Source organism: Tubulanus polymorphus, chromosome 11 (assembly GCF_964204645.1).
Source record: "Tubulanus polymorphus chromosome 11, tnTubPoly1.2, whole genome shotgun sequence".
Classification (NCBI taxonomy): domain Eukaryota; kingdom Metazoa; phylum Nemertea; class Palaeonemertea; order Tubulaniformes; family Tubulanidae; genus Tubulanus; species Tubulanus polymorphus.
This window is the reverse complement of record NC_134035.1, coordinates 9698864-9725161: the sequence shown is the minus strand read 5'-3', so window position 1 is coordinate 9725161 and position 26298 is coordinate 9698864. Positions and strand designations below refer to the sequence as shown.

Genomic DNA, 26298 nt, shown 5'->3' with positions numbered 1-26298 from the left:
GAAGAACCTTTTGTTAAAGTTCACCGAACGGGAATTGTGTTCAGAGACAACATGGAAACTCCTGTCTGCACCGCCGAGTGCCCGCTGCCTTGAGTGGAGTAGCCTTCTCACCATTGAAAGAGTGAACCATACCAACTAAACCAGTAATTTAGACTTTCTTTGATATGAACAAGCAGTTATGATTTTATTTACTAATTGTAAAAGACACAATAAATCAAACATCGATCACGCGGACGGTCAAGAAAATATCATTCAGTGAATCGACAATACTTTAAAAAAATAGAAGAATGAATAAATTATACTACATATATTTCTGTTTCCCCTAATGCATTAAACCGTTGAGGCGCGAATGATTATGTTCAGAGGAATGATAAATAGTACATTGTAAATGTACGCAGAACATAAATATGCATATCCAAGTTTGGCGTGGCGTTTATGGAAATATATATTCTTAAAATGACGCCTTATTTATACAATATCAAGCTATAGGTTTCTAACTGTATCATGGCCTGCTCTATCTTTTTGAACCTCTGTAGGACAAGATTTTACATGCCTTATATTTGTCGGTACATGTCAGCAGGAGTTTAAGAGATCTAACCTAACTCATCAAGCCACCCGAAATCGACTGACTTTTTTTCGTCTGCTAAACAAAACTAGTTGCAGTAGGAATCGCACTAGGATAAACTAGACATCCATGACGTCGAAATTCTGTACAGAAATCAACATCTTCCTATTTGAAATTCTCGAGTATTTGGGGTATGAACACGACGGACCAGAACGCTCTCAGTTCTATCCAAGTGCAGAAGGGAAATCTCTGCTACGTTTTTCTAAGATTTCAAATAAATAATCAGGTCAAGGCACACATTTTTAACACCGGAAAAAGTTTGCCGTCAGTCAAGGACGAGTTGGGAAAACAAAAATTCATTGCACTGACTGTATTCTGGAAGTACCCTTCAAGTAGGTCAGGATGAAATTTGATGGTCAAAAGGTCATGATTTTGGCGGCCCACCTCATCAAATCTCACGTCACATGAAAGCCCAGTGTTTTTACTACAAAATAACACCAACTTGTCACATGAAAATCAACTGGAAATGAACAATTCCGTAATAACGATAAATGTGGATTTCTGTGCAGCAATAGTCAGGGTTTCCAGTGGTAAGGCCAGGGTAAAAAGAAATGCTAAGAAGGACATTTTCGGCCATTTTAGACCCGAAAAGACTCAGAAAGCGGTACTTTCCAGTAAAATGAGGCCCCATAACGGAGCATTTTCGCAATGCCTTTGCCGGAATACAATAGTAGACCAGTCATAAATTTCAGGGTAATTTCATAACACTTTCCTGTGTTTCAATCTTTCTGATGAATTAACAGGCCTGAGTAATAAAATACTTCAACAGTCGAATTCGCGACAAAATTGCGCACGAAAATACATAAGAATCAAATTTGGAAGGACTTTCTTATCAAAAGGAAAGACTTAAAGTCAAAAAGAAGGACAAAGATGATGTTTGTTCAAACTTTTTCCAAAAGAAGGACTTGGAAGGACCGCTGTAAACCCTGAATAGACACTAAATAGTGAAATTCTAGCGAAAGTGCTAACAGGTTAATATAGCAATATAGTAGACAGTACATAAACTTATGAATATCCAGATTCCTGTAGTTGTAGGTTAGAATCTTAATCAAGGGTTAAAATATTGGAAACAAATTCATAGACTAGGTTGTGGATTACTGCCAATTCTTCAGTTTTCAATACCCTTCATGAAAGGATTTTGCGGCTATTCAAGGCCTTAAAACATTCTCTCATTCTGCTCCCGTTTTCTAAGGCGCTGGTAAAGAACGCTGACAAAGTTTTAAATTTTTTTATTTCAATCCAAACTGATATGAGGTCAATCAACCCTTTCGGTTAATGCGCACCAGTGCAGTGTATTGATGTCATTTATAATCAGTTTGTTTTAAATCTCTATTGAACAATTGCAACAACTGTCAAACATAGTGAAATATAAGTAACTAATAATAAATACACAACACCGCAGTGTAGACCACTGAAGCTTTGTACCCCATTTTATTTCAACACACTGAAGTAGAATTTTTTAACCATGACCGTGATTCAAGAGTACTAGAGGCCATTCCATGACCTTCAAGGCCTTGAATTGACCCATTCCATGACTCCATGACCTTCAAGGACAGCTATGAGCCTTGGAATAAAAAGATTTTGATCCTAAACCTTCGTTACATCGATTCAATCGAAACCCTATCTGCGCAGTTTTATATTTCTAACATCTGTATGAGCAGCATGGTAGTAAACGATTTCGTTGAATTGACGCACTTTGCTTTTGTCCATGAAAACGGCTACGGCCAACGACTTAATCGGCGCGTCGCCCCAGCGAATATAATAAACACCTCCGAGCACGTCGATGTATCGTAGAAAATTCTGCACTTCGACCGACGTCCAGAAACTAATCTTCGACACTTCGAAGTTGTTATAGAACATGTCCACCTTCCCCCACTGCGCGAGGAACGTCGGTTTGATATGGTTGAGCTTGACATAACGCTCGGTCGACTCGCGCAAACCGAGCATACACGACGCGCGCTCCGACGTTTTCGACTTGAACGCGTATTCGAGGTTTTCGTCGCGCATCTTTTTGAAAACGTCGTACGCGACCGGCGACGGCAATTCCGAGTCGGTGTCGAGGCGCCAGTAATACTCGACTTCGTGTATGATCTCCTGGTGAAACATCTTCAGCATCATGAACCGACACATGTGGCGATAACCGATCGTGTGTCCGCTGCACGGCGCCGCCTTGGCGACGTTCTCGCGTATCACGAAACAGTTCGGATACTCGAACGACACGAGGTAGAGAAAAATATGCAACGTTTTACTCCACGAGCGTATTTTCAGCTTCAGATCTTCGGGAAAGTTCTTATCGTGGAACAGGATGATCGGATAGTTGGTGAACTTCGCCGCGAAGTTCGTCTCGTATTGCAGTAGCAGACGTTTGAGCATTTTCATACGCGTTTCCGCTTTATCAATCAGCAGAATGACGGCCGCTTTCGGGACAGATATCGGCCACGTCTTCATCAGCTTTCGAAAGTTGGACAGTTCGATTTCGTTTCTCGAACCGGGCGGCACGAGACTGACCATGTGGTCGTCGCAGTATTTATGTAACAGCTGAGTGTTGCCGAACGACCGGTTGTTGAAGCCGGTTAAGTTCACTTCGCGGTGGTGGACGTTGCGTATGAGAAACCGAGGCATGGTCGGCACGGATATCTTCGCGAATTGAAACACTGACACGGCGACTACGAAAAATAACAGCAGCATAACGACTATCACTTTCTTTGCGGTTAACCACTGCATTTTGGCGGAGTTCATTCGGGACCTTCTTTTTTCGACTATCGAATTACACGCTGGAAATATGAAATTAGAAATGTTAATTGACATTTCAACAGCTTACGCACGTCTACACTTAGAACCAGGGGTAATGTGTCTAAGATGTATAAGACCGCTGTAACCATGTGGCTGAAAACATCAAAACAGCAAAGTTGAATAGAAATGATAAGAAAGATCAAGATACATGGGTTTGGTGAGCTATTCCATCGGCTACTGATAACAAAAGACCGCGCCTATTTTAACAGTAGGCCTACTGGTCTCTCTAACCTGATTAAACGGGACTGTTTGGCAATCCCTATTTATTGGTACAGAACTGTACCCGAAAACGTAAGCAAAATATCCCAGAAAAACAGGTCCCATCCATTAATAAATAGAGTGCAGGGGTCAGTTGCTCAAAAGTTGGTTAAAGAAAACCAATGGATAAATACCATAGTAACAATGAAGTTTTAATCGCCACTATGTCAACTATCCACTGGTAAATTCTAACCAACCTTTGAGCAACTGGCCCCAGGCATCTAAATTGTTCGTTAGCAACAAGACAATGCGAGCGACGCTCGTCTATCGCTAAACAAACCGGGCATCATTTTACATGATGTTCAATTTAATTGTATTAGAAACAGTTTCATCGTCGAAAATATCTCCTATCGCGTGTATATCTGATCGGTCTGATGTCACAAAACGAAAATTCATGTTTTTTTGCTTTGCGCGATGTCAAACAGGAAAAATAGCCTTATTTCAAAAACCAAAATAAGTTTTTCAGATAGAGGGGTTGGTGAAAAGCATATCAAAATGCACGTACAAAAATACGTTACGTACAAATTGTCCGCAATAATAGCTGTAGGGTACGGGTTGACCGGTACCGACACTGCGAGAGAAAGAGCTGCCAAAATTTTGGCAAGTGTATCGCAAATTTATTTGAGTGTACGCGTCTTGAGTTGGTGGTTTAGGCCGGTTTGAGAGTCTTGTCTTAAGCATACACACGACCCACCAGACTAGACTGACTAAATAAATAGACAGACCCTGTGGCCGTTGGGGGCAGGGTTGCGAGAAAAAACACGTTTCTATTCAACATTAACATAACAATCAAATCTATGCTGTTGCTTACTTGCTGGGGCTTGAATAGTCTAGTACCTAGCCGTTGTTCCTGTACGGAACCGTAACAACGACTGGTATTCAGACTAGGGCTTGAATAGTCAGTAACCTGTCTGTGGTTTAGTTTCACGATCGGATATTTTCACAAACCACAGTCAGGAATGGGAAGGTCATTTTTGTATGAAATCTTCGTCAGCCAATTTGACTGACGAGTAATTTGCCTGGCATTTCATTGTCTCTTAAGATATCCGTCTAATTTTTGTTGTAATCGACGCACAACAGATTCGTAGTTTGTCTGATACCTATAACACCTCACCTGACGATCTTAATCCATGTGCAAATCGGCCGTAAAGTGAGAGTAAATTTCCGTCTGGTCAACAGCTGCCATTTTGAAAATTACTGGAGGTGCTGGCACCTGTGGACTGAGGCCAGGACAACAGCACAAACTAACGAAGCGAAACGACGAAATTGAAAAAAATTAAGAAATCAACACTTATTCACATTTTTCTTTTACCAGAATTTATCATTTCATTATGGAAAACACGAAGATTTGAAATATAAGTTGGAAAACCATCAAAAATAAAAATTGTCGTTTCGTCCTGGAAGATTTATATAAATCCTTGTAGGTCCACTTGTCTTATCATGCCACATGTGCAATACAGAGAAATGGCGGCCAATGGCGAAATTGGTGGAGAAATTAATTAATTTCTCAAAATAATGTTGATTAACCACTCGAAACATACATAGAATTGGATTATTTCGAAAGGTACCTGTGTAAGTTTGTGAATTAAGCCATTAATTGTGAACTGAAGTGAATAGAAAGTATATTTTTTAAGTGTTACTTTTTTCAACCGAGTTTTGGTCCTTGTCATCCCTAACGTTGGTATAAGCCCATCCGATTATAAAAAGCTTACCACCAACGATTGATTAGGTAACTAACTAGGGCTTGAATTGAAATTGAATGGATTCGAACAAGACTCTCAGAGAAAGGTACAATCGTTTGGGCCTACCAGAAAACTTTCGAAGAGTAGAACCACTGTCATCACCAGGACACTGATGCCTTGATGGGATGTACGCCTTTCAGCTTGCAGTTGCGTGGAAACAATTCATTTCATATGTAGATATCACCGGTCGCGGTCAACAGTATATCCACTCACCATGTAGCAACTGACACCGAGTAGCTGCCACACGATGTGGTAACTGACACCGAGTAGTACCTCTCTTGCCACAGGTGGCTTCAATAGCTCAGTTTTACAACAGTATATCCACTCACCATGTAGCAACTGACACCGAGTAGCTGCCACACGATGTGGTAACTGACACCGAGTAGTACCTCTCTTGCCACAGGTGGCTTCAATAGCTCAGTTTTAGGCAAAGTATTGCTACTAGGTTCAAATCCCAGAATATGTACTACAAACACAATCTGTACTTTCAGATACATATATAAATTTCGGGTGTGATCAGTGGCTCAAGTTTATGAAATGATGCTTTTAACCTGTTCGATTTTAATAGGTGGATTATCTAAAAGATTTCCAAACAATCCAAAAATCAAAATGAAACCGTTTTGCAGCCCGAAAATTAAAGCATGAAGTGCATCCGCGACTATAGTCAGAAAAATCTGAATCGAGTATCATTTTAATTTCCTATTTTGAAGTTGGGATTAAGGGATACTACCAGATGGTCCTTCAGTTATACTTTTAAATCTAAATGGTGTTACGTTTAATAATCTTTCTTTTTTGGAATTAATTGTAATGAATGTTTAAAGTCACACTCTTCGGTGTTACATGCAACCCTCTCTAAAGATCATTGAGTTTGATAATCAGAATTTCTCTATACTTAAATCGGAATAATATTAATGTTTGATCTTGAATCTTTTTAGTAGGACCGGATTAAAAAGATGTTTGAACTAAAAAGAAAAGGTTTCATAAGGGATGATCCACACTTCCTGCATGTAGGCAAAAATTAGTTTTGAAAGTTTTGTAAGAAAGAATAATGCACAACAGAAAATGAAACAAAAAACGCTCAAATATATTTCTATATAAAGGATCTTTATTTGTTACCTAAGAATTTAGTCACGAAGCATATAGGCTACACGGTAACAACAACGAAAATTATACAACCAAATAATCAAGAGAGATTCTGAATACGCAACTAGCTGGTCACCTGGTCCACTTACACAAAAAATTAAAACTAAAAAATATTGCCCATAAAACGGTGAAATGAATAAAAATCACAAGGTGGTACCGAAGCGACAAGAGGCCTCTAGTTGTCGCGTTCCAACTCAACAAGTCGCCGTCGACATATCGCGCGTCAAGTCGATCGACACACGTGAGAACTAGTGGCCCCTCATTAATTGCTTCCGTTGATAGGTGTTTGCAGCCGATCCAAAGACCGTTTCAATAAATTCTTTACAGACTATTTTTATGAATTAATATCCACTCACTGTCAAAATGCTGTCAACTCCGAACAACCGACGCCCAAACGCCATATACAGGGTACAATTTTTTAGACAATATCGCAAAATATCAACATTACAAATAGTTGACTTGCTACTGATGGGTGCTGCTTAACACTTGAACACTTGACAAATATTACCAGGTGCTGGGTTCTGTATAAGAAAATTGGAGTGCGTGTACCTAATATTTGAGAATGGGCGAGTGCTGATGGGCTCTATGTATGTTACGAAATATTTCCAGGTGACCTGCAGCATCTTTTTTCAAAGCACATGGATTTCAAACCTTAGTGAAATCACACCATGAAACATACATTATACATTAGACATAAAATACATACATACTTACGTACATGTAACATTGAATCCAGTGAAAGACATAAAACAAGTGCAACCAAAGCGTAATGATTGAGAGTGTCCTGGTAGACAAGGAGACACAATAATAAGATATTTGAATATATTTAACCATATATCGGTACAGGGAGAACAAGTTTTTGTAAATCATTCCCTATCAAGTACGTATGTATTAGTACAGTAGACTCCGCCCAAAAAGGTACCAATTATTCAATTCAAATCCGATTCAATTCGGTAAGATAAAGATAAGTCTTCTGTTTGGTACATTGATTTTCACGCTTTTTTAAACCAGTAACCCCCGAATTTGGTGGAAAAATTTGTCTCAACTGTACCAGTTTAGGCAGAATCTCCTGTAGTACTGATCATCCGACATATATTTATCACCATTTCTAGATATTAGATTTATTACAATAAATAGTAAAAAAAGAGAAGCTTAGAAGCCCAACTATATTATTCTTGTGCATTTGTTATGAGGAAAGCAGGATAGATTAAGCAGAATGTATGATACATAAAATACACAGGTTATGAAGGTTAAAAGTAAAGGGTAAACTGTAACTAGCCAAAACAAAAGAAACTTTCCTAAAGTTTACCTTTTACTCTATCATGTGTACTTACATACTTTATCCTAAAACTAAAAATCAACCAACCTAAAATATTAATGTTTACATATTAACACTCATTTTTTCAGCATTACTATGTAGTGCAAGTTCTTATGACTGCCTTGGTTTAACACCAAAGTCCTCCAATTTAAAATATTTCAGGTTTCTGAAGCGCTCAGAGCTAGATTTACCTGTAGTAGCTCGGCATATGATATACCCCAGATCCAGTGAAATTCCAAAATATGATGATACTATGAATACAGTAGCTTGCATCTGCAAAGCCTTTGATATACGTTCTGGGCTAAAAGAAAGAAGGTTAACAATATTACACTCATCTACGTTACAGCCGACTCCACCTGACTCACATAAACATGATTCAGTTAGTTATTTCTCATTGCCATTACTAATTACACCATAGGGGAATGTACACATACACATACCTTACTCTATCTCTAAGGATCAATGATAACATTTTTTCACTAGCCATTATCGGTAAGGTAACCTTGGGATATGTCAAATAATAACTGCAAATTAAAGGAAACAAATAATCAGGGCAAAAATTTATCAACGATTTGTTCATGATGCAAAAATAAATTATGCAAAATTTGTAAAGAATTCCATACCCATAAGTTCTGATCATTCTCAGTGGTTATTTTATCATACATGTACTTACATTGTGATAGCAATATCGATATCAGTAAATCATATACAGTACGATGGGGATATAGCTTACGTTGGATGAACTTTTAGTTTCTTTGATACTCCTCTTCGAACAAAGGAAAAAATAAATCCAAGAACGTCTGGGTTTGTTACACCAGCTCCATGTTGCATATCTGACAAAGGCTCACCGCGCAAGTACTTTTCTAAATCACTATAATTAAGATTAACGAAAGATATGATAATTTTTAGATATACCATACACACACAAGTACTTGTGCATATAACATCATTCTTATAAAATATCGTTACCGTAAAATGTAATGCAGATTGAATTTTCACAATTCTGATCTTATGTACAATTATTCATGATGATGTCAAATAATGAGAAACTTACGCATGAAAATCCACACTGATGATACCATGGATGTATTCATGTAATTCCCTCATCTGTAAGAAATTTAAAGGCATGAAAATTCTGGCAACACAATGAGATTAATCATGCAAAAGCTTTGAGTATACATGTAGAATATTTGCAGCTGTATGTACATTAATATCAAAGGTAGCAATTTCATTAAGACCAGGATTAAGTATGTTTAGAAATTGTGGCCTCAAATATATCATACAAAGACACCACATTAAATTCAAACCTTTTGGCAGTTATTACTGATGAGGTATTCGTAATCTACTACACGTCCTTTAACATAATCTGGGCATTCTGCACCCCTGACATACAATGAGCAGCTGAAACATACTTTCAATTCTTGAATTCTGAAAAAGAAATCATACGTTTAATTTCATAAGCAATAAATGACAGAATATCGAGGGCCATAGATTCTGAATTGTTTGTTATGAGTTACCTTACTCTTGTGGCGTTGCGAGTCACAAAGAAGACCAGGTTCGGAGATAAAAGAAGAGAAAGACTAAAAACACGACGGGTTCAGTCTACAGATCATAAGATACTCGTTTATTTCGGTCACACACAGGCTAACCACCTGTCCCGACTGCACATGCGCATGCTAAAATATATGATGATTCGCTACATAGGCTAAGGGGGAGTGAACACTATATGGTTACTGACATATTTACATAAACATCCTGTTCTCGACATTTCTCCGGGGCGACAAAGGTAAACAAATAAAGAGTAAGAACGGAGAGATATATGACTAATCATTACAATGGATTAAGTAAATAAAGCTTATGGAAATCAATAAACAACTAAACGTTAATTCAAAATACGATTAAATAGTAAATTCAGGCATTGATAGTAACTATTATGCAACTATTTCAAACATTCGACGATTTTTGCACGAGCCTTTCGCGCTGCGTTTCGCACGGGTCGCGGATCGGAGGCTATAACTGGGCCAGGCTCTTTAAAGTCCATATCGGTGTTAATTTCAAGCGGGAACAGTTTATTTATAGGTCGGCTAGTATTTGTAGTGCCCATTCTAATTTCTGCTGAACGAACTGCGCCGTCGTTCCCGTAGTTCAGTTTCGTTACGATCGCGAGCTTCCAGTTAATTCTACGTTTTTGGTCGTCGTGTACGAGTACAACGTCTCCTGATCGAATCTCGCTTGTTCTGCCATTATTTCGCATGGACAGATGTCGTTCACGTAGCGCAATAACGTATTCGTTGGTCCAACGAGACCGAAAATGTTCGAAGAGTTCCATCACTCTTTGTGCGCGTTTCTGGAGGTTTTGTGTGTTTATCGAAACACCATACTCCGGATCACTGATAGCATCGGTATCAGATAGGTGCGGTAGATTCGACATAACTCGTCCGTGAAGGAGGTGCGATGGTGTTAGCGGTTCTGGGTCAGTTACGTCATCGGACAAATACGTAAGCGGGCGGTTGTTGATCACCATTTCGATTTCCGCGACGAGCGTAATAAGTTCAGACATCGATATGTATGCGCGGACTAAAACACGTTTCAGAACTTGTTTCGTAAGTCCAACTAAACGTTCCCAAAAGCCACCATGCCATGGGGCGGCCTTTGGTATAAATACCCATTCAACATTTTTCTCGAGCATGTATTTTCGAACCGAATGAATATCGAGAAGCTTCTTTAATTCTCCCACCGCGGCCACGAATGCCGATCCGTTATCACTTATCAACTTTTGAGGTAAGGATCGACGTGCGGCGAAACGTCGGAAGGCGAGAAGAAATGTGGCACACGACATATCAGAAACAACCTCGAGATGAACGGCACGTGTGTTCGCACATGTAAACAAGACTATATACGCTTTCGCTTCTCTGTTGTTATCTCTCACGAACAAATGTCCGGTGAAATCCACTCCCGTTACGGTAAAGGGAGGGGCATCTGTCAGCCTGCTCTTCTGCAACGGTGCAGGGTCCGGTAGTGGGTATGGCTGACCACTAATGATTTTGCAATTGTAACATTTTCGCAACAGAGATTTAACGACTTTCCTGATACTTTGAATCCAATACGTTTGTCGAATACGGTTAATCGTTGATTCTGTACCCAAATGAAGTGCTCTCGCGTGAGCATCAATCACAGTTAACTCGGTAAATCGCCCTTTCGGGGGAAGTAATATTGGGAATTTCGCGCCATAATCAATCGGGGCGTTATGGAGTCTCCCTCCAACTCTCAACAAGCTATCATCGCCAAAAAACAACCGTAGCTGTTTTGTCAGGGGCGCTCGCGATTTTGCATGATTACCCTGCAGCACGAAAATTTCATTCGAATAATTAGCATTTTGCACAGCTTTAATCCACGCCGTTCTAGCTCGGGCTATATCATTCGGCGTCAGATCCGCGGCGGACCGATCTGTCTGGCGTTGAAGTTTCGCGACAAACAAGAAAACGTAAGCGGTGACACGTAATAATGATCCTAACTCTATGAATCGTTCAATGTCGATTAATTCTACCAAACCAATCCGTTCGTCCTCCGCGTCTTCAACCTGCCCGGGTTGAGGATCGTTGATGTGGAGGATATTAACTGTGCTAGTGTCAGCGTATAATTTATCCACGGGCCAGTCGCCATGTTTCAGCCATTCGGGGCCAAACCACCACAAATTAGAATGCCGTAGTTTCTCGGAGTCGATTCCACGCGACAGTATGTCTGCCGGATTATCAGACGTCGGGCAGTAACGGTACTCGTCAATTTTGATAGATTTAATCTGTTTCACGCGGTTGCTGACGAATACTGGTAACTTTCGATCGGAGTTCAACCAACAAAGCACAATCTGACTATCGCTCCAAAGCACTTTTTTGGTTATAGCGATTTCGGAACCGAGCGATTCAGTTACATAATCGATAAGCTTCGAACCGGTCAAAGCAGCAAGTAATTCCAGTCGTGGAATAGTTAATTCCTTTACTGGTGCGACACGTGTCTTAGACATAACAAACGATGTATCATGCTGGTTTCGTAAATAAACCACAGCTCCAAATGCTGCTTTGCTGCTATCAGCAAACACGTGTATTTCATAATTCTGGGTTTGCGGTTGACTTAAGTATTTCCTTGATAACACAATTTCTGACGCACGTGACAAATCATTCCGAATCGAGAACCATTTTTCTCGCATTGATTCGTCCTGTACTGGGTCGTCCCAGCCTAGATTAAGTTTCCAGAGTTCCTGGATGTACATCTTAGCCCTGACCTGTACGGGGGCCAGAAAACCAAGCGGATCATATAACTTCGACGCCGCGCTAACTACCTCACGTTTTGTCACCAGATCGGACGTTCCGTCATCTACCTTAATGCTAAGGGTGTCGTTATGAGTGTCCCATCGGATCCCGAGGACGTTCGCGATGGGTTTCGACTCGGCTACTCCATCCGAGCTCGCCAAATTACGCAGTCTCTGGCAATTAGTTGCCCACGCTCTGAGGGCCAAGCCTGCAGAATTCATTATTTCGTTTGATTGTGCATAAAAGTTTATCGCTTTGTCCTCAGATGTTATTCCAGTGACGATATTATCCACGTATATGTTTTCGGCCAATTTCCCCGCGGTTTCGCAATCGTAATTGGCTAAGTGGGATTTGACAGTGGCATTAAGAACAAACGGGCTCGAGACCGCTCCGAACAGGATACTTTTAAACTGAAGTACTTTGAAATCGCTTTCTGGATCATTCGGGTCGGTTAACCACAAGAATTTGGTATACTTCCGATCGTGTTCGTGGAGTCTTATTTGTAAAAATGCCTTTTCGATATCGGTGGATATTCCCGTAGAGTACAATCGAAATCGCAACAATATAGATACCAAATCGTTTAGGAGCGGGGGTCCAGTTTCCAAGCAATCATTCAACGACGGTTCGCTTCCGACTCTACAACTGCAGTCGAAAACGATTCTGAGGGGCGTGGTAGTAGAGTCCTTTTTTACTCCTCGGTGGGGTAAATAGTGTCCGATACTGGAGATGTCATGTGTTACATCCTCTATGAAATCACGCGACAGTTGTTCTTCAATTATTGCATCGTATACGGTTCTCATTTCTGCGGATAAACGGCGTATCATACTGCGAGTCCGTGCTTCGGCCACGTGTCTGTTGTCCGGCAAGGGGGCGTGGCTTTCTTTCCAAGGTAGTTTCGCAGTATAGCGTCCATCGCTATCAACAGTTAGATGGGTTTTAATATAGTCCGAATAAGCAAGTCCACGGTTTTTTATCAAAGAAGCGTCATCTTTGATGCCGATCGTTTCTAAGTCCCAAAACGATTGTAATGAGACTTCCTCTCCGCGGTGCGAATTGAGATCCATATTTCTCACACAAGATACGTTGAGAACGGTTGAATTCCTTACTCCGGTGAGTAAGGTGTGGCTCGGTATGGGCCCTGATAAGAGATACCCTATACGTGATGAAACGGCAGTCGGGCCGTAGCCCTTCACGGTATTATCGCCGACTATAGACCAGTAGTAATCGGCGCCAATTAATACATCGATATCAAAGTCGCCGGTTATTGATGATGGCTGTTCCGCTAGAGTTAGGTTTCGCAGATGCGGAAGATCCAAAACTTTATTGTTTACAAGATTGCTGATTGGCGTGGAGATGGTCGGTATCACGAGGGCTTCAATTAGTATCGGTGAACCCTCTGATGACGCGATGTTAAAGTTCGTTCTTTGAAGTAATCGCCGACCGGCCAGTTGTTCTCCGAACGTCGCTAGATTGATTTCCTCTTGGCCCAGATGTGGGAGATTTAAGCTGACAGAAACTCGCGTCGTGATAAACGATCTATGGCTGCCTTCGTCCAGTAAAATGTTTATCTTACGACCATTCGAGCGGTTATTAGCGGAAGTTGATGGCGAAAAAATCTCCGCCACAGCTGTTTTAAGAAGTATGGGCCCATCTGGTCGTGGTTGTTGGGCGCCGGCATACGTTTGATGAACAGTTTTTACATCGTGAGAATCGCTTCTGCTTCCGTTTTGTGGGTTTTGCGGTCGATTTTTCGTAGAAATCTCGCGCGTTTCTGTAAGGGAGGAACCACATAGTAACGTGTGATGTTTCCCTCTGCACTTTTTACATGTGTTCTTGGATTTACAGTCCCGAGAACGATGAGTGCCCATGCAATTAAAACAAAGTTTATCACGTTTAACGATATCCAGGCGTTTCTCTGGTTCGGTTACAAGAACACAATCTGACGCGAAATGTGTCCCTTTACAAAATGTACATTTTAATGGTTTTCTCTTGATCGCATTGCCCACGTGGAACGCTGACGTGGTACCCAGGTGAGCAGTTTCTGGGTACACTGAAACTCCTGCCTGGAACGCTGTTATCTCTCTCGAAAGGGCATCTCGCAACGACTGGAGATTCCAATTCGCGCCGTTATTATCCCTCGTTATCTGTCGTCGTATCATCCCAGGCAGTTTATCTAAGATAATCGGAGTCAACAAATCTCCGTAGCTATCTTCGTTTTTTCCGAGCGCACTTAGTCCTCGGATATATGTTTCCAGTTTGTCCGAAAATTCCATCAGACTCTGCATGTCTTCTGTCGGTCGCGAAAGTTCCCATAACGCTCGCATATATGCACTGATAATGATTTGCGGTTGCCCATACCTTTTTATCAGTACTTGAAGTGCGTTCGCATAATTCGACGCGGTGAGGGCCAGACCCTCGATCGTTCTGTAAGCTTCGCCGTTAAGTTGTGCGCGTAAGTATTGAAACTTAACGACGTCGTCGAGATTCGAGTCGTCGTTGACCGCTGAATTGAATCCGTCTATGAATTCCTGCCATTTGAGTAAATCGCCGTCGAATTTGGCGAGCGTAAGTTTAGGTAGATTTACCTTGTTCGGGCGAAATGGCGTCGCAGAAGCACCGGAATTGTTCATCGAAGAATTATGAGGTTGCGTTGTGTGCTTCGCCTTTTCTACAAATCGGATTATTCGGCCGCGTTTTTCGATGACGCTAGATCTGAAGTCCTCTGCTTCTTGAATCGTGTCTGAAAGATGCGTTAAAGGAGTTAGGTCCTCGATTGTCGAGTCTAGCTTCTCTAGTCGACTTAACTTTTCTGTGATCTGCTCGATGTAGATATTTAGTAAATCTACATCGTCTTCGGTCGTTCGAAAATCTTCGACGATTGTTGACGATTTCACGACGAGATCATCAACTTTCTGCCTGATTGCAGTTCGTGTGATTGTCGACCGGTTCAGTTGAGTATCCTCCATTCGGCTGATCCTGGTCACGGCACCAATGTGGCGTTGCGAGTCACAAAGAAGACCAGGTTCGGAGATAAAAGAAGAGAAAGACTAAAAACACGACGGGTTCAGTCTACAGATCATAAGATACTCGTTTATTTCGGTCACACACAGGCTAACCACCTGTCCCGACTGCACATGCGCATGCTAAAATATATGATGATTCGCTACATAGGCTAAGGGGGAGTGAACACTATATGGTTACTGACATATTTACATAAACATCCTGTTCTCGACAACTCTATCTGTCAAGCAGCAAGGACAGGGGGACCTCATCTCGACTACTTTTTCAACCTTTATAAACAATAATGATATACATTTGCCAACTGATCATTTAAGCCTCTCATAGCTTATAAGCCTATCGAAAATACAAAAATGTATGGGTATTGACAAAAATTAATTTTTGGTATTGAAAAAGACCTTCTTCAGGGCATCCAGACATTTTTTCCGTAACTGACCAATCGAACACATCACACAAAAATACATATCATTCAGGTCGAGATGTTCGGACTTAACACCTATACATTCAGGATGTATGGCCCATTGACAAAACTGGCTATTGCAAACAATAACATTAACACTGCAATGAGAAGGTAATAATAATTCAATAAATGTAAATGAAATATCAGGTACATGTAAAAATATATCATTTTTCTTATCAAAAAGCATAGATTACCTTTTATTCTTACAAAAACAGAATACTTTCATATCTTGAGGTAATTCAGATATACTCTTTAAACGTGACTCCTTTAAAAGAATATTATCAAGAAAAATTCCATTAGAAATATATTTATAATGCAGACTGTACATTTTTCAAACGATGAATACAATGACATCATAATGAAATCATACACATTTACAAATGCCTTATAGCAGAAAGGATATGTTTTCTTAGCGAAGATTAAAAAGAAGTTCCTTTACTTTTGGTTTTCGAGATTTCCTCTTCAAAGCTACATTTCTTACGGTTCCAGTATTTTTCATCTGAAATTTATCAGAAAAGACTGTGTCATATTGTTTTTCATCCAGTTCATCTTGATGATGACATAGTTACCTCTTTATTTTGACATGTGTCACACACAAATTCTATGGCTTCTGCCTCCAACTCTGACAATTCCTTCATTCCGACACAAGGTGGATGGAACCAGCACTTACATTCATCACAAGCAATATACAAACTACAGTAAAAGGTTTATGTATCCAACATTCTCTCACATATGTTATAAGATAAACGATGCTATGTACAGTATTGACAACAGTATTATGTAAACATTTTAGGAAGTATATCTAGGAAATTAGAAGAAATACAAAATATAAGAATGATATCATATATGAAGGTAATGCGACCAAACGTTCACCATAAGGCATTGATTGAATAGATATGAAAGCTTACCTGCCTGTATCTGTTTTCTCACACAAACAATATATCTGGATATCAGCTGGTAGGTCAGATAAGAAGGCACTTCTCCTACGTTTCTGAAATTAAGTACATGTACATTCTAAGAATATTTTCTAAAACGAGACACAAATGATGTGATATTAGTTCTATGATATGTTTAGTAAAGCGATACAATGTGAAACTGATTTGATATCTAATTTCTATCTGTGGCTACCAAGTACCTGAGGTCTTGGAAACTCCCAAACAAATGATACACTCTGTCTTGCCTGAAAATCAATTACCGGTATAAATTTATTTCCAGTATCCCATACATACATTCCATTAATAACCACACTTATATGGGGAGAAAATGAATCTAAAATTACCTTCTTTGGATTAATTCGAAGTTGTTGGTGTACTTCTAAATCAATTTCAGATACCTGGAAACAATGACATACCAGGTCAATTCTTAAGAGGATGATTGAAAATGCGCATGCACATTTTTCCAGAATGGTGTTCTATAGTCAGAAATGCATGGAAAAAGGTTAATTAGTAAAATTCATTTATGAATGTCAAATTGTATGAAATTCATTTAGATTGCTACAAACAACGTTCACATACAATCTGAAAGTTTTTAGATTGAAAGTTTCATTTTTTCATTAATGTTGATTAATTCTTTCTCACATACTGCTTGTTCAAGAAAAGATCTTTTGCGTGATGTCATATCAGTGACTACATTTTCTTCATTATTTTCGCCGACAAGATTCTGGAATGAAAATTATTCATTTTCGAAATAAATTGATTATTCATATAACAATATAAGAAGTTGAACAACGTACATATAAGATTTATTTGTTTACTTACACTTCTTACTTCAGATGATGTCATATCAGTGACTACATTTTCTTCATTATTTTCGATGCCAAGATTCTGGAATGAAAATTATTCATTTTCGAAATAAATTGATTATTCATATAACAATATAAGAAGTTGAACAACGTACATATAAGATTTATTTGTTTACTTACACTTCTTAATTCAAATGATGTCATATCAGTGACTACATTTTCTTCATTATTTTCGCCGACAAGATTCTGGAATGAAAATTATTCATTTTCGAAATAAATTGATTATTCATATAACAATATAAGAAGTCGAACAACGTACATATAAGATTTATTTTTTTACTTACACTTCTTAATTCAGATGATGTCATATCAGTGACTACATTTTCTTCATTATTTTCGCCGACAAGATTCTGGAATGAAAATTATTCATTTTCGAAATAAATTGATTATTCATATAACAATATAAGAAGTCGAACAACGTACATATAAGATTTATTTGTTTACTTACACTTCTTAATTCAGATGATGTCATATCAGTGACTACATTTTCTTCATTATTTTCGCCGACAAGATTCTGGAATGAAAATTATTCATTTTCGAAATAAATTGATTATTCATATAACAATATAAGAAGTCGAACAACGTACATATAAGATTTATTTGTTTACTTACACTTCTTAATTCAGATGATGTCATATCAGTGACTACATTTTCTTCATTATTTTCGCCGACAAGATTCTGGAATGAAAATTATTCATTTTCGAAATAAATTGATTATTCATATAACAATAACATAAGTTGAACAAGATGTGTTACTTACTGGTGTCAAGTCAGGCGGCGATTGATCCTGCTGAAATAGATTCCATGTACATATTCAATTTGACAATTGAGGTGAAAATAAGATACCGAGGTATAGAACTTTATAACTTCAAAAGTAAAATTTCTTACTCACATCTTGTAAAAGTACATGGGTTTGACGCGATCGCACAGCATAAACAGCTCCGGAGATACTTTGTATTCGTAGATAATCTAAACAATAGCTGTTACTTAATTCAACAGGCCGAGCTTGCCTTGAGTCAAGTAGGTAAAATCTTTTACTTGCACCACGCCTTACAACAACCCAATGATCACTACGTGCAGTTTTTATCAGAAGAGACATTATACATGTACCAGCGCTACCTCCAAATGCACTCTCTAAAAGAAGCAACAATTCCTCATCTGATTCACTACTACCAACGCCAGCCACAATGTTTATGACTTCACAGTGCAGACGCTCTAAACAATCTTCTATTACATCCATGCTATAGAATCCCTCCAGATCTCTAGGAGGAAGAATACGGCATGTTGGACCAATTCCTGGATTCAACAGTTGTCCAATCCACAAAGCATCAGATATACTATCCATATATTTGATCGAGATTGCGCTTGCGCCAACTAAATTATTGACAGCACACAGACCACAATAATTTGTACTCCCTTGAGTCTGCATGTACATGACTCCATCACAATTTGCTCTTACTTCAATATGTCTGTGCGATGGAGCAGTTTTTCCAATAACCGTTGACGCATAAAGGAGGTTGTCATGTACTCCACGTAATTCTTCACCACACATTTCACTAATGTTCAAATCGATGAATGCATTGAGAATTTTTGGATTTGTGAGTTTATTAATAAAGGACAAACATCTAGACCGTAATGAAACTTCATCAACCCGCGACTGATTTGATGAAATATTCTGTTCTGGCAGTCGGCGAGTTATTGAGATGGTGGATTTTTCTACTTTTTTATTGCAATCAGCATGTTTTTGCATTGATCCTTTTGGGGCCTGAATTGTACGACCAATAGGGTCCTGCTGAATGCTTCCCAGATGGTCTTTCATCTTTTTGTTGAGCATTAGATTGATAGACTCATTACGCAGATGAGTGATAAGTCTGAAGACAAACATGTGTGTCCCTGGTTTCATCTTATTTAAGAAATAGATATCTTTTTTGCGTTGACTGAACTCCTGTTCATCACGTTCTGAATCAATGAAACCAGCAATATTATCTACTAGGGATATACGTCTGAGTATTTCTGTCTCAGATTTACAGTTTTCCTGATGAAACCAGTCATATAAAGCATAGTGATGATTGGATTTTTTAACTGGATGAACTGGATCATCACAAATTTCATACGGTTTATTGATATCATCCAAAAATTCGGCTTTGAAAGTTAGCTCATGTGATTTTGCTCGCCGTATATTATCTTCATTAGCTTCAGCCAGTCGACCATCATTTGGGCCAAACATCTGGTCAAAACGGGAGTTTGCAAAGTTTGCCACAAGATGGGCAACATCACAGATCGATATTGTTGGCTGATGTTTCATGCCTCTTAACAGGTCAACATAATCCCTCGGACTTTCACCTCGAAAATTATTTTTTATCGCATACGATACACCATGTGGACAACAACCAACTGCCCATCCACCTGAAAAAAATGAAATAGGTAAAGGCAAGTTTTTTTAGCAGATATGCAAATGCCCCTGTACCTAAGAAGACATATGTGCTGATATTTCTATTTTGAAGTCTCAATGACCAAGGGATTTCTATCCGCTGTAAACAACTTGTCAGAAGCAGCTTTCAATCAACACATACATGAAGAAGTCAACTAATTTGAGAACACCTGAACACATTAGATTACCTGAGTGTCCAAATACATCTTCATAAATACTGTCGAAGGATGCTCTAGATATGTCCCTCAGACGGCGTATCATGTCCATTGCTGAACCTTAACTGTCCACTTTTGCTCTGCGACAAAATGCACGAATATTCTTGACCTGTTTAGCATGAAGGATAAATATAGAGAGTTACAAGTAGGCTTTATGTACATAAATCATAAATGATAACCTCCCATAATTCTCATTTTTACAATTGAGTGAAGCATATAGTGAATAGGTTTCACATTACTTGCCTTTTCATTCTTCAAAAGATGCTCAATAGTTTCCTCAGGAATTGGCTCAGAACCCTCTAATCCTGCCTCCACTGAGCATTTCTCATATTCAGTGTTAATCAACATCGATGATCTTCTAGTTTTCTCTCCAATCCATGGACTCCACGCTTCATATGTTGGGATTACTCTGTGATCTGAATATATTCACCAGTATACATGTATAATTAAGACTTTCAGCAACTATTATGATAATAAAACCAAACCAGCCTGGGCCTAGGATACCTTTCTGTGCACCATGACCTCTGTATAGCATTTCTAACTCAACTTCTCTCCAGAACTTCTCGCAATTAACCTCTTCATTTCTTGCACTTGGTGGTTTCAGTTCTGAAGCTGGAAAATGTATTTGGAAGTGTAAAAATCCCTTGATCTGAATCATTTCTACAGAATATGAAATTTTTCAGACAAAACAGATGTCAATGAAAAAGTACAATTACCAGCATATCTGAAGCAAGCTTCACGGAATGTATCCCATATAAGAATTGGTGGATGAAAACCACATACAGCACAGGTGAAAGCATAGCTGTGATTGCAAAGAGCCTCAAAATGAAGATAAGCGTGCTGTATCTTATTCAATGGAATATCATCGACGTTGAGAGCTGCCACCATTTTCACGGATGTTTGAATGGACACATGTTCCTAAGAAAGTAAAGTGATATATAATATTTCAAGTAAAGTTACTGTTATTCATATTGCACCATGCTTCGTTATTACTCAGTACATAAAAGCTACCTTCAATCCTGCTCTTATGAGTTGACATAATGCTATAGACAAGAATGTGTGGTTATCAAAATTATGAATTCCATCACACCATTCCTGGTATCGATACTGCATGCCACAAACTTCACACTTCTTGATGTATACTGACACATCTGAAATTTTTTATGAAAGTTTATCAATTTATCTATGAATTGGTTGATCGCTTGAATAGAACTATTGAACCTATGTATGAATATCTTACCTTTTATTATTCTTTGTACATCATATATTTTTGCAGATGATGTACGTTTTAGCCTTTCTTAAGTACCATTACAATGAAAACAAGTAGCTTCAGCTGGCACGACTTCATGGTTGACTGAAGAGTTGACAGGATGTGGATGGTTTATCACAGATGGTACACGCTTTTGATCCAATATGTACTTCATCTGTAGTTGGTCTTCAGTCTGAACACATTGGGCACCATTATCCTCATTTTCAGAAGGATTATTAATCAAAGCTTCTGGTGTATATTGGTTCATATACCACTTGACACAGGACTTGTGGTTGCAATATAACGCACCTTTACAACAACTGCATCGGAAAGATTTCTGCACATTATCAAAAATAATTACAACACGCCTAAGTAGGCTATAACATCTTCTTCGAGTAGTATGTACAGAAAAATACTGATAGCGTGGACTATCACAAGTTATCAACGATACTAATGGTATGGTATCAGCTTCTGCAGATCTTGCAAGTCTTGTTATATCATCAAATCGTTCATCCTTGATTAATTTTCTTCTCATAAGGTCCATTAGATAACTATCATCTAAAGGAGAGCTTTGTTGTGCTGAAGCAAATTCAACAGATTTAACATGACGACATTCAAACGAGTTATTCCCAGAGATGACTGCAGCTGTTTTGGCATCCCTGCAAATTTTGTTTTCACAAAATACAGATGCTGGTACACTTGTTTTCCTCTGAACATGAATTGGTACTGAACGCGCTGTTGCAGATGGGAAAACAGCAAATATACCATTGTTTGTGTCAACTTCAACAGATTTGTGGTGATATGACTTTGATATTGCTTTACTGGATTGGCATTGTTGCATGCGGCAAGTTGCAATGTGTTGTTTTTCCCACTGACGGCTAAACTTCTTACTGCAAAATGGACAACCAACAGGCTGCACATCGCTGCTATCATTCACTTGCTTTACCGGTAAATTAACAGATCTTGGTTTTTTCGACCCACAGTCACAAGTATTCATATGTTTCAATATCCTTGCTTTTTCAGATGATTGATATGGGCAGTAATAGCAATGGTAATGTGCTCTTGGTGCGCAATCTTTGAAACATTTTATACTGAACCTACCAAAGAAAGGAAATGAACTCCAAAGCATATCGCTATAACTAGAAATACATTCTGCTGAAAAGTATGACTGGGTGCGTTGTTTATGGCGACTACCATATTCTTTCCCAATAACATTGCGCTTACATTTCATACCACGAATAACGCAATGCTAATTGAGTCAGGATAAAGGAGTGCCTGATCTTGATGTCAAAAGTCCTAATACAGAGACTGGGTGTCAGTTACACAGGACCTAATATAAGGACTGGGTGTCAGCTACACAGGACCTAATACAGGGACTGGGTGTCAGATACAAAGGACTAATATGGGGACTGGGTGTCAGCTACACAGGACCTTATACAGGGACTGGGTGTCAGCTACACAGGACTAATATAGGGACTGGGTATCAGCTACACAGGTCTAATACAGGGACTGGGTGTCAGCTGCTCAGGACTAATATAGGGACTGGGTGTCAGCTACACAGGGCTTATATAGGCACTGGGTGTCAGCTACACAGGACTAATACACGGACTGGGTGTCAGCTACACAGGACCTAATACAGGGACTGGGTGTCAGCTACACAGGACCTAATACAGGGACTGGGTGTCAGCTACACAGGTCAAATACAGGGACTGGGTGTCAGCTGCACAGGACTAATATAGGGACTGGGTGTCAGCTACACAGGTCAAATACAGGGACTGGGTGTCAGCTGCACAGGACTAATATAGGGACTGGGTGTCAGCTACACAGGACCTAATACAGGGACTGGGTGTCAGCTGCACAGGACTAATATAGGGACTGGGTGTCAGCTACACAGGACCTAATACAGGGACTGGGTGTCAGCTACACAGGACCTAATACAGGGACTGGGTGTCAGCTACACAGGGCTTATATAGGCACTGGGTGTCAGCTACACAGGACTAATACACGGACTGGGTGTCAGCTACACAGGACCTAATACAGGGACTGGGTGTCAGCTACACAGGACCTAATATAGGGACTGGGTATCAGCTACACAGGTCAAATACAGGGACTGGGTGTCAGCTGCACAGGACTAATATAGGGACTGGGTGTCAGCTACACAGGACCTAATACAGGGACTGGGTGTCAGCTACACAGGACCTAATACAGGGACTGGGTGTCAGCTACACAGGGCTTATATAGGCACTGGGTGTCAGCTACACAGGACTAATACAGGGACTGGGTGACAGCTACACAGGACCTAATACAGGGACTGGGTGTCAGCTGCACAGGACTAATGTAGGGACTGGGTGTCAGCTGCACATGACTAATATAGGGACTGGGTGTCAGCTGCACAGGGCTAATACAGTGACTGGGTGTCAGCTACACAGGTCTAATATAGGCCTAGGGACTGGGTGTCAGCTACACAGGACCTTATACAGGGACTGGGTGTCAGCTACACAGGACCTTATACAGGGACTGGGTGTCAGCTACACAGGACCTAATACAGGGACTGGGTGTCAGCTACACAGGGCTTATATAGGCACTGGGTGTCAGCTGCACAGGACTAATACAGGGACTGGGTGTCAGCTACACAGGACCTAATACAGGGACTGGGTGTCAGCTACACAGGACCTAATACAGGGACTGGGTGTCAGCTGCACAGGACTAATATAGGGACTGGGTGTCAGCTGCACAGGACTAATGTAGGGACTGGGTGTCAGCTGCACATGACTAATATAGGGACTGGGTGTCAGCTGCACAGGGCTAATACAGTGACTGGGTGTCAGCTACACAGGTCTAATATAGGCCTAGGGACTGGGTGTCAGCTACACAGGACCTAATACAGGGACTGGGTGTCAGCTACACAGGACCTTATACAGGGACTGGGTGTCAGCTACACAGGACCTTATACAGGGACTGGGTGTCAGCTACACAGGGCTTATATAGGCACTGGGTGTCAGCTACACAGGACTAATACAGGGACTGGGTGTCAGCTACACAGGACCTAATACAGGGACTGGGTGTCAGCTACACAGGACCTAATACAGGGACTGGGTGTCAGCTACACAGGACCTTATATAGGGACTGGGTATCAGCTACACAGGTCTAATACAGGGACTGGGTGTCAGCTACACAGGACTAATATGGGGACTGGGTGTCAGCTACACAGGACCTTATACAGGGACTGGGTGTCAGCTACACAGGACTAATATAGGGACTGGGTGTCAGCTGCACAGGGCTAATACAGTGACTGGGTGTCAGCTACAGGACCTAATACAGGGACTGGGTGTCAGCTACACAGGGCCTAATACAGGGACTGGGTGTCAGCTACACAGGACTAATACAGGGACTGGGTGTCAGCTACACAGGACCTAATACAGGGACTGGGTGTCAGCTACACAGGGCTAATATAGGGACTGGGTATCAGCTACACAGGTCTAATACAGGGACTGGGTGTCAGCTGCACAGGACTAATATATGGACAGGGTGTCAGCTGCACAGGGCTAATACAGTGACTGGGTGTCAGCTACACAGGTCTAATATAGGCCTAGGGACTGGGTGTCAGCTACACAGGACCTTATACAGGGACTGGGTGTCAGCTACACAGGGCTAATATAGGGACTGGGTATCAGCTACACAGGTCTAATACAGGGACTGGGTGTCAGCTGCACAGGACTAATATAGGGACTGGGTGTCAGCTACACAGGACCTAATACAGGGACTGGGTGTCAGCTACACAGGACCTAATACAGGGACTGGGTGTCAGCTACACAAGGATTATATAGGCACTGGGTGTCAGCTACACAGGACTAATACAGGGACTGGGTGTCAGCTACACAGGACCTAATACAGGGACTGGGTGTCAGCTACACAGGACCTAATATAGGGACTGGGTGTCAGCTGCACAGGACTAATATAGGGACTGGGTGTCAGCTACACAGGTCTAATACAGGGACTGGGTGTCAGCTACACACGGCTAATATAGGGACTAGGTATCAGCTACATAGGTCTAATACAGGGACTGGGTGTCAGCTGGACAGGACTAATATAGGGACTGGGTGTCAGCTACACAGGTCTAATACAGAGACTGGGTGTCAGCTGGACAGGACTAATATAGGGACTGGGTGTCAGCTACACAGGTCTAATACAGGGACTGGGTGTCAGCTACACAGGTCTAATACAGGGACTGGGTGTCAGCTGGACAGGACTAATATAGGGACTGGGTGTCAGCTACACAGGTCTAATACAGGGACTGGGTGTCAGCTGCACAGAGAGGTCTCAATCAGGACTGGGTGTCAGCTACACAGATCTAATATAGGGACAGAGAAATAAGGGCCCTATATTACTAGGAGAAATTTACCTGGCTGATTGGATACCATCGTCAACATTATCATCGACACGCCTTCTTGGAATCTGGATGCGTGACTTCCAGTGACTGCTCAAAATATGACTTCGAACATATGAAATCTTGTTCGATTTGAACTTAGTCAATGGACAAAGTGGGCAATGGTAGCGCTCACTCTTGTATTTTCCAGCACAACATGAACCACTACATAGTTCAAGCTGAGCGTGAATCTCCTCAATATCACGGTAAAAAGTAGTCAGTAACCTGTCTGTGGTTTAGTTTCACAATCGGATATTTTCACAAACCACAGTCAGGAATGGGAAGGTCATTTTTGTATGAAATCTTCGTCAGCCAATTTGACTGACGAGTAATTTGCCTGGCATTTCATTGTCTCTTAAGATATCCGTCTATTTTTTGTTGTAATCGACGCACAACAGATTCGTAGTTTGTCTGATACCTATAACACCTCACCTGACGATCTTAATCCATGTGCAAATCGGCCGTAAAGTGAGAGTAAATTTCCGTCGGGTCAACAGCTGCCATTTTGAAAA

At 40.5% G+C, this 26298-nt stretch overlaps 3 protein-coding genes across 3 annotated transcripts; all 3 read right to left on the bottom strand.

Moving 5' to 3' along the window:
• Positions 1 to 184: 184 nt before the first annotated feature.
• On the bottom strand, positions 185 to 9303 carry LOC141913026 (uncharacterized). The gene is made up of 6 exons (XM_074804463.1): positions 9187 to 9303; positions 8934 to 8986; positions 8613 to 8750; positions 8320 to 8403; positions 8071 to 8180; positions 185 to 3399 (listed from the first exon to the last, which is right to left on the bottom strand). Exons 2-6 carry the CDS (start codon positions 8984 to 8986, stop codon positions 2246 to 2248), a joined length of 1539 nt encoding a protein of 512 aa, XP_074660564.1. The 5' UTR covers positions 9187 to 9303; the 3' UTR covers positions 185 to 2245.
• Positions 9304 to 9818: 515 nt separating this feature from the next.
• LOC141913050 (uncharacterized) lies at positions 9819 to 15152 on the bottom strand. The gene has a single exon (XM_074804489.1). The coding sequence runs from the start codon at positions 15150 to 15152 to the stop codon at positions 9819 to 9821; it is 5334 nt and encodes a 1777-aa protein (XP_074660590.1).
• A 198-nt stretch (positions 15153 to 15350) lies between these two features.
• LOC141913049 (uncharacterized) lies at positions 15351 to 20207 on the bottom strand. Its single transcript, XM_074804488.1, has 14 exons — positions 20085 to 20207; positions 18358 to 19871; positions 18226 to 18252; positions 18078 to 18143; positions 17586 to 17651; positions 17422 to 17487; positions 17246 to 17323; positions 16944 to 16997; positions 16800 to 16844; positions 16573 to 16655; positions 16234 to 16357; positions 16104 to 16163; positions 15859 to 15929; positions 15351 to 15762 (listed from the first exon to the last, which is right to left on the bottom strand). The coding sequence occupies exons 1-14, from the start codon at positions 20161 to 20163 to the stop codon at positions 15579 to 15581; spliced, it is 2517 nt and encodes an 838-aa protein (XP_074660589.1). The 5' UTR covers positions 20164 to 20207; the 3' UTR covers positions 15351 to 15578.
• Between the last annotated feature and the right edge of the window lie 6091 nt (positions 20208 to 26298).

Bases quoted from the DNA above. Each gene is read 5' to 3' on its own strand.
- LOC141913026 (XM_074804463.1), bottom strand. From the start codon at position 8,986: ATGAGGGAATTACATGAATACATCCATGGTATCATCAGTGTGGATTTT. The intron at 8,404-8,612 runs GTAAGCTATATC...TTTAATTTGCAG, and splicing joins AAACTAAAAGTTCATCCAAC to TTATTATTTGACATATCCCA. The intron at 3,400-8,070 runs GTAAATCTAGCT...TCATATTTCCAG, and splicing joins CATATGCCGAGCTACTACAG to CGTGTAATTCGATAGTCGAA.
- LOC141913050 (XM_074804489.1), bottom strand. From the start codon at position 15,152: ATGGAGGATACTCAACTGAACCGGTCGACAATCACACGAACTGCAATC.
- LOC141913049 (XM_074804488.1), bottom strand. From the start codon at position 20,163: ATGGACATGATACGCCGTCTGAGGGACATATCTAGAGCATCCTTCGAC. The intron at 17,488-17,585 runs GTAAGTAAACAA...TTTTCATTCCAG, and splicing joins CATCATTTGAATTAAGAAGT to AATCTTGGCATCGAAAATAA. The intron at 16,845-16,943 runs GTAATTTTAGAT...ATTGATTTTCAG, and splicing joins TTCGAATTAATCCAAAGAAG to GCAAGACAGAGTGTATCATT.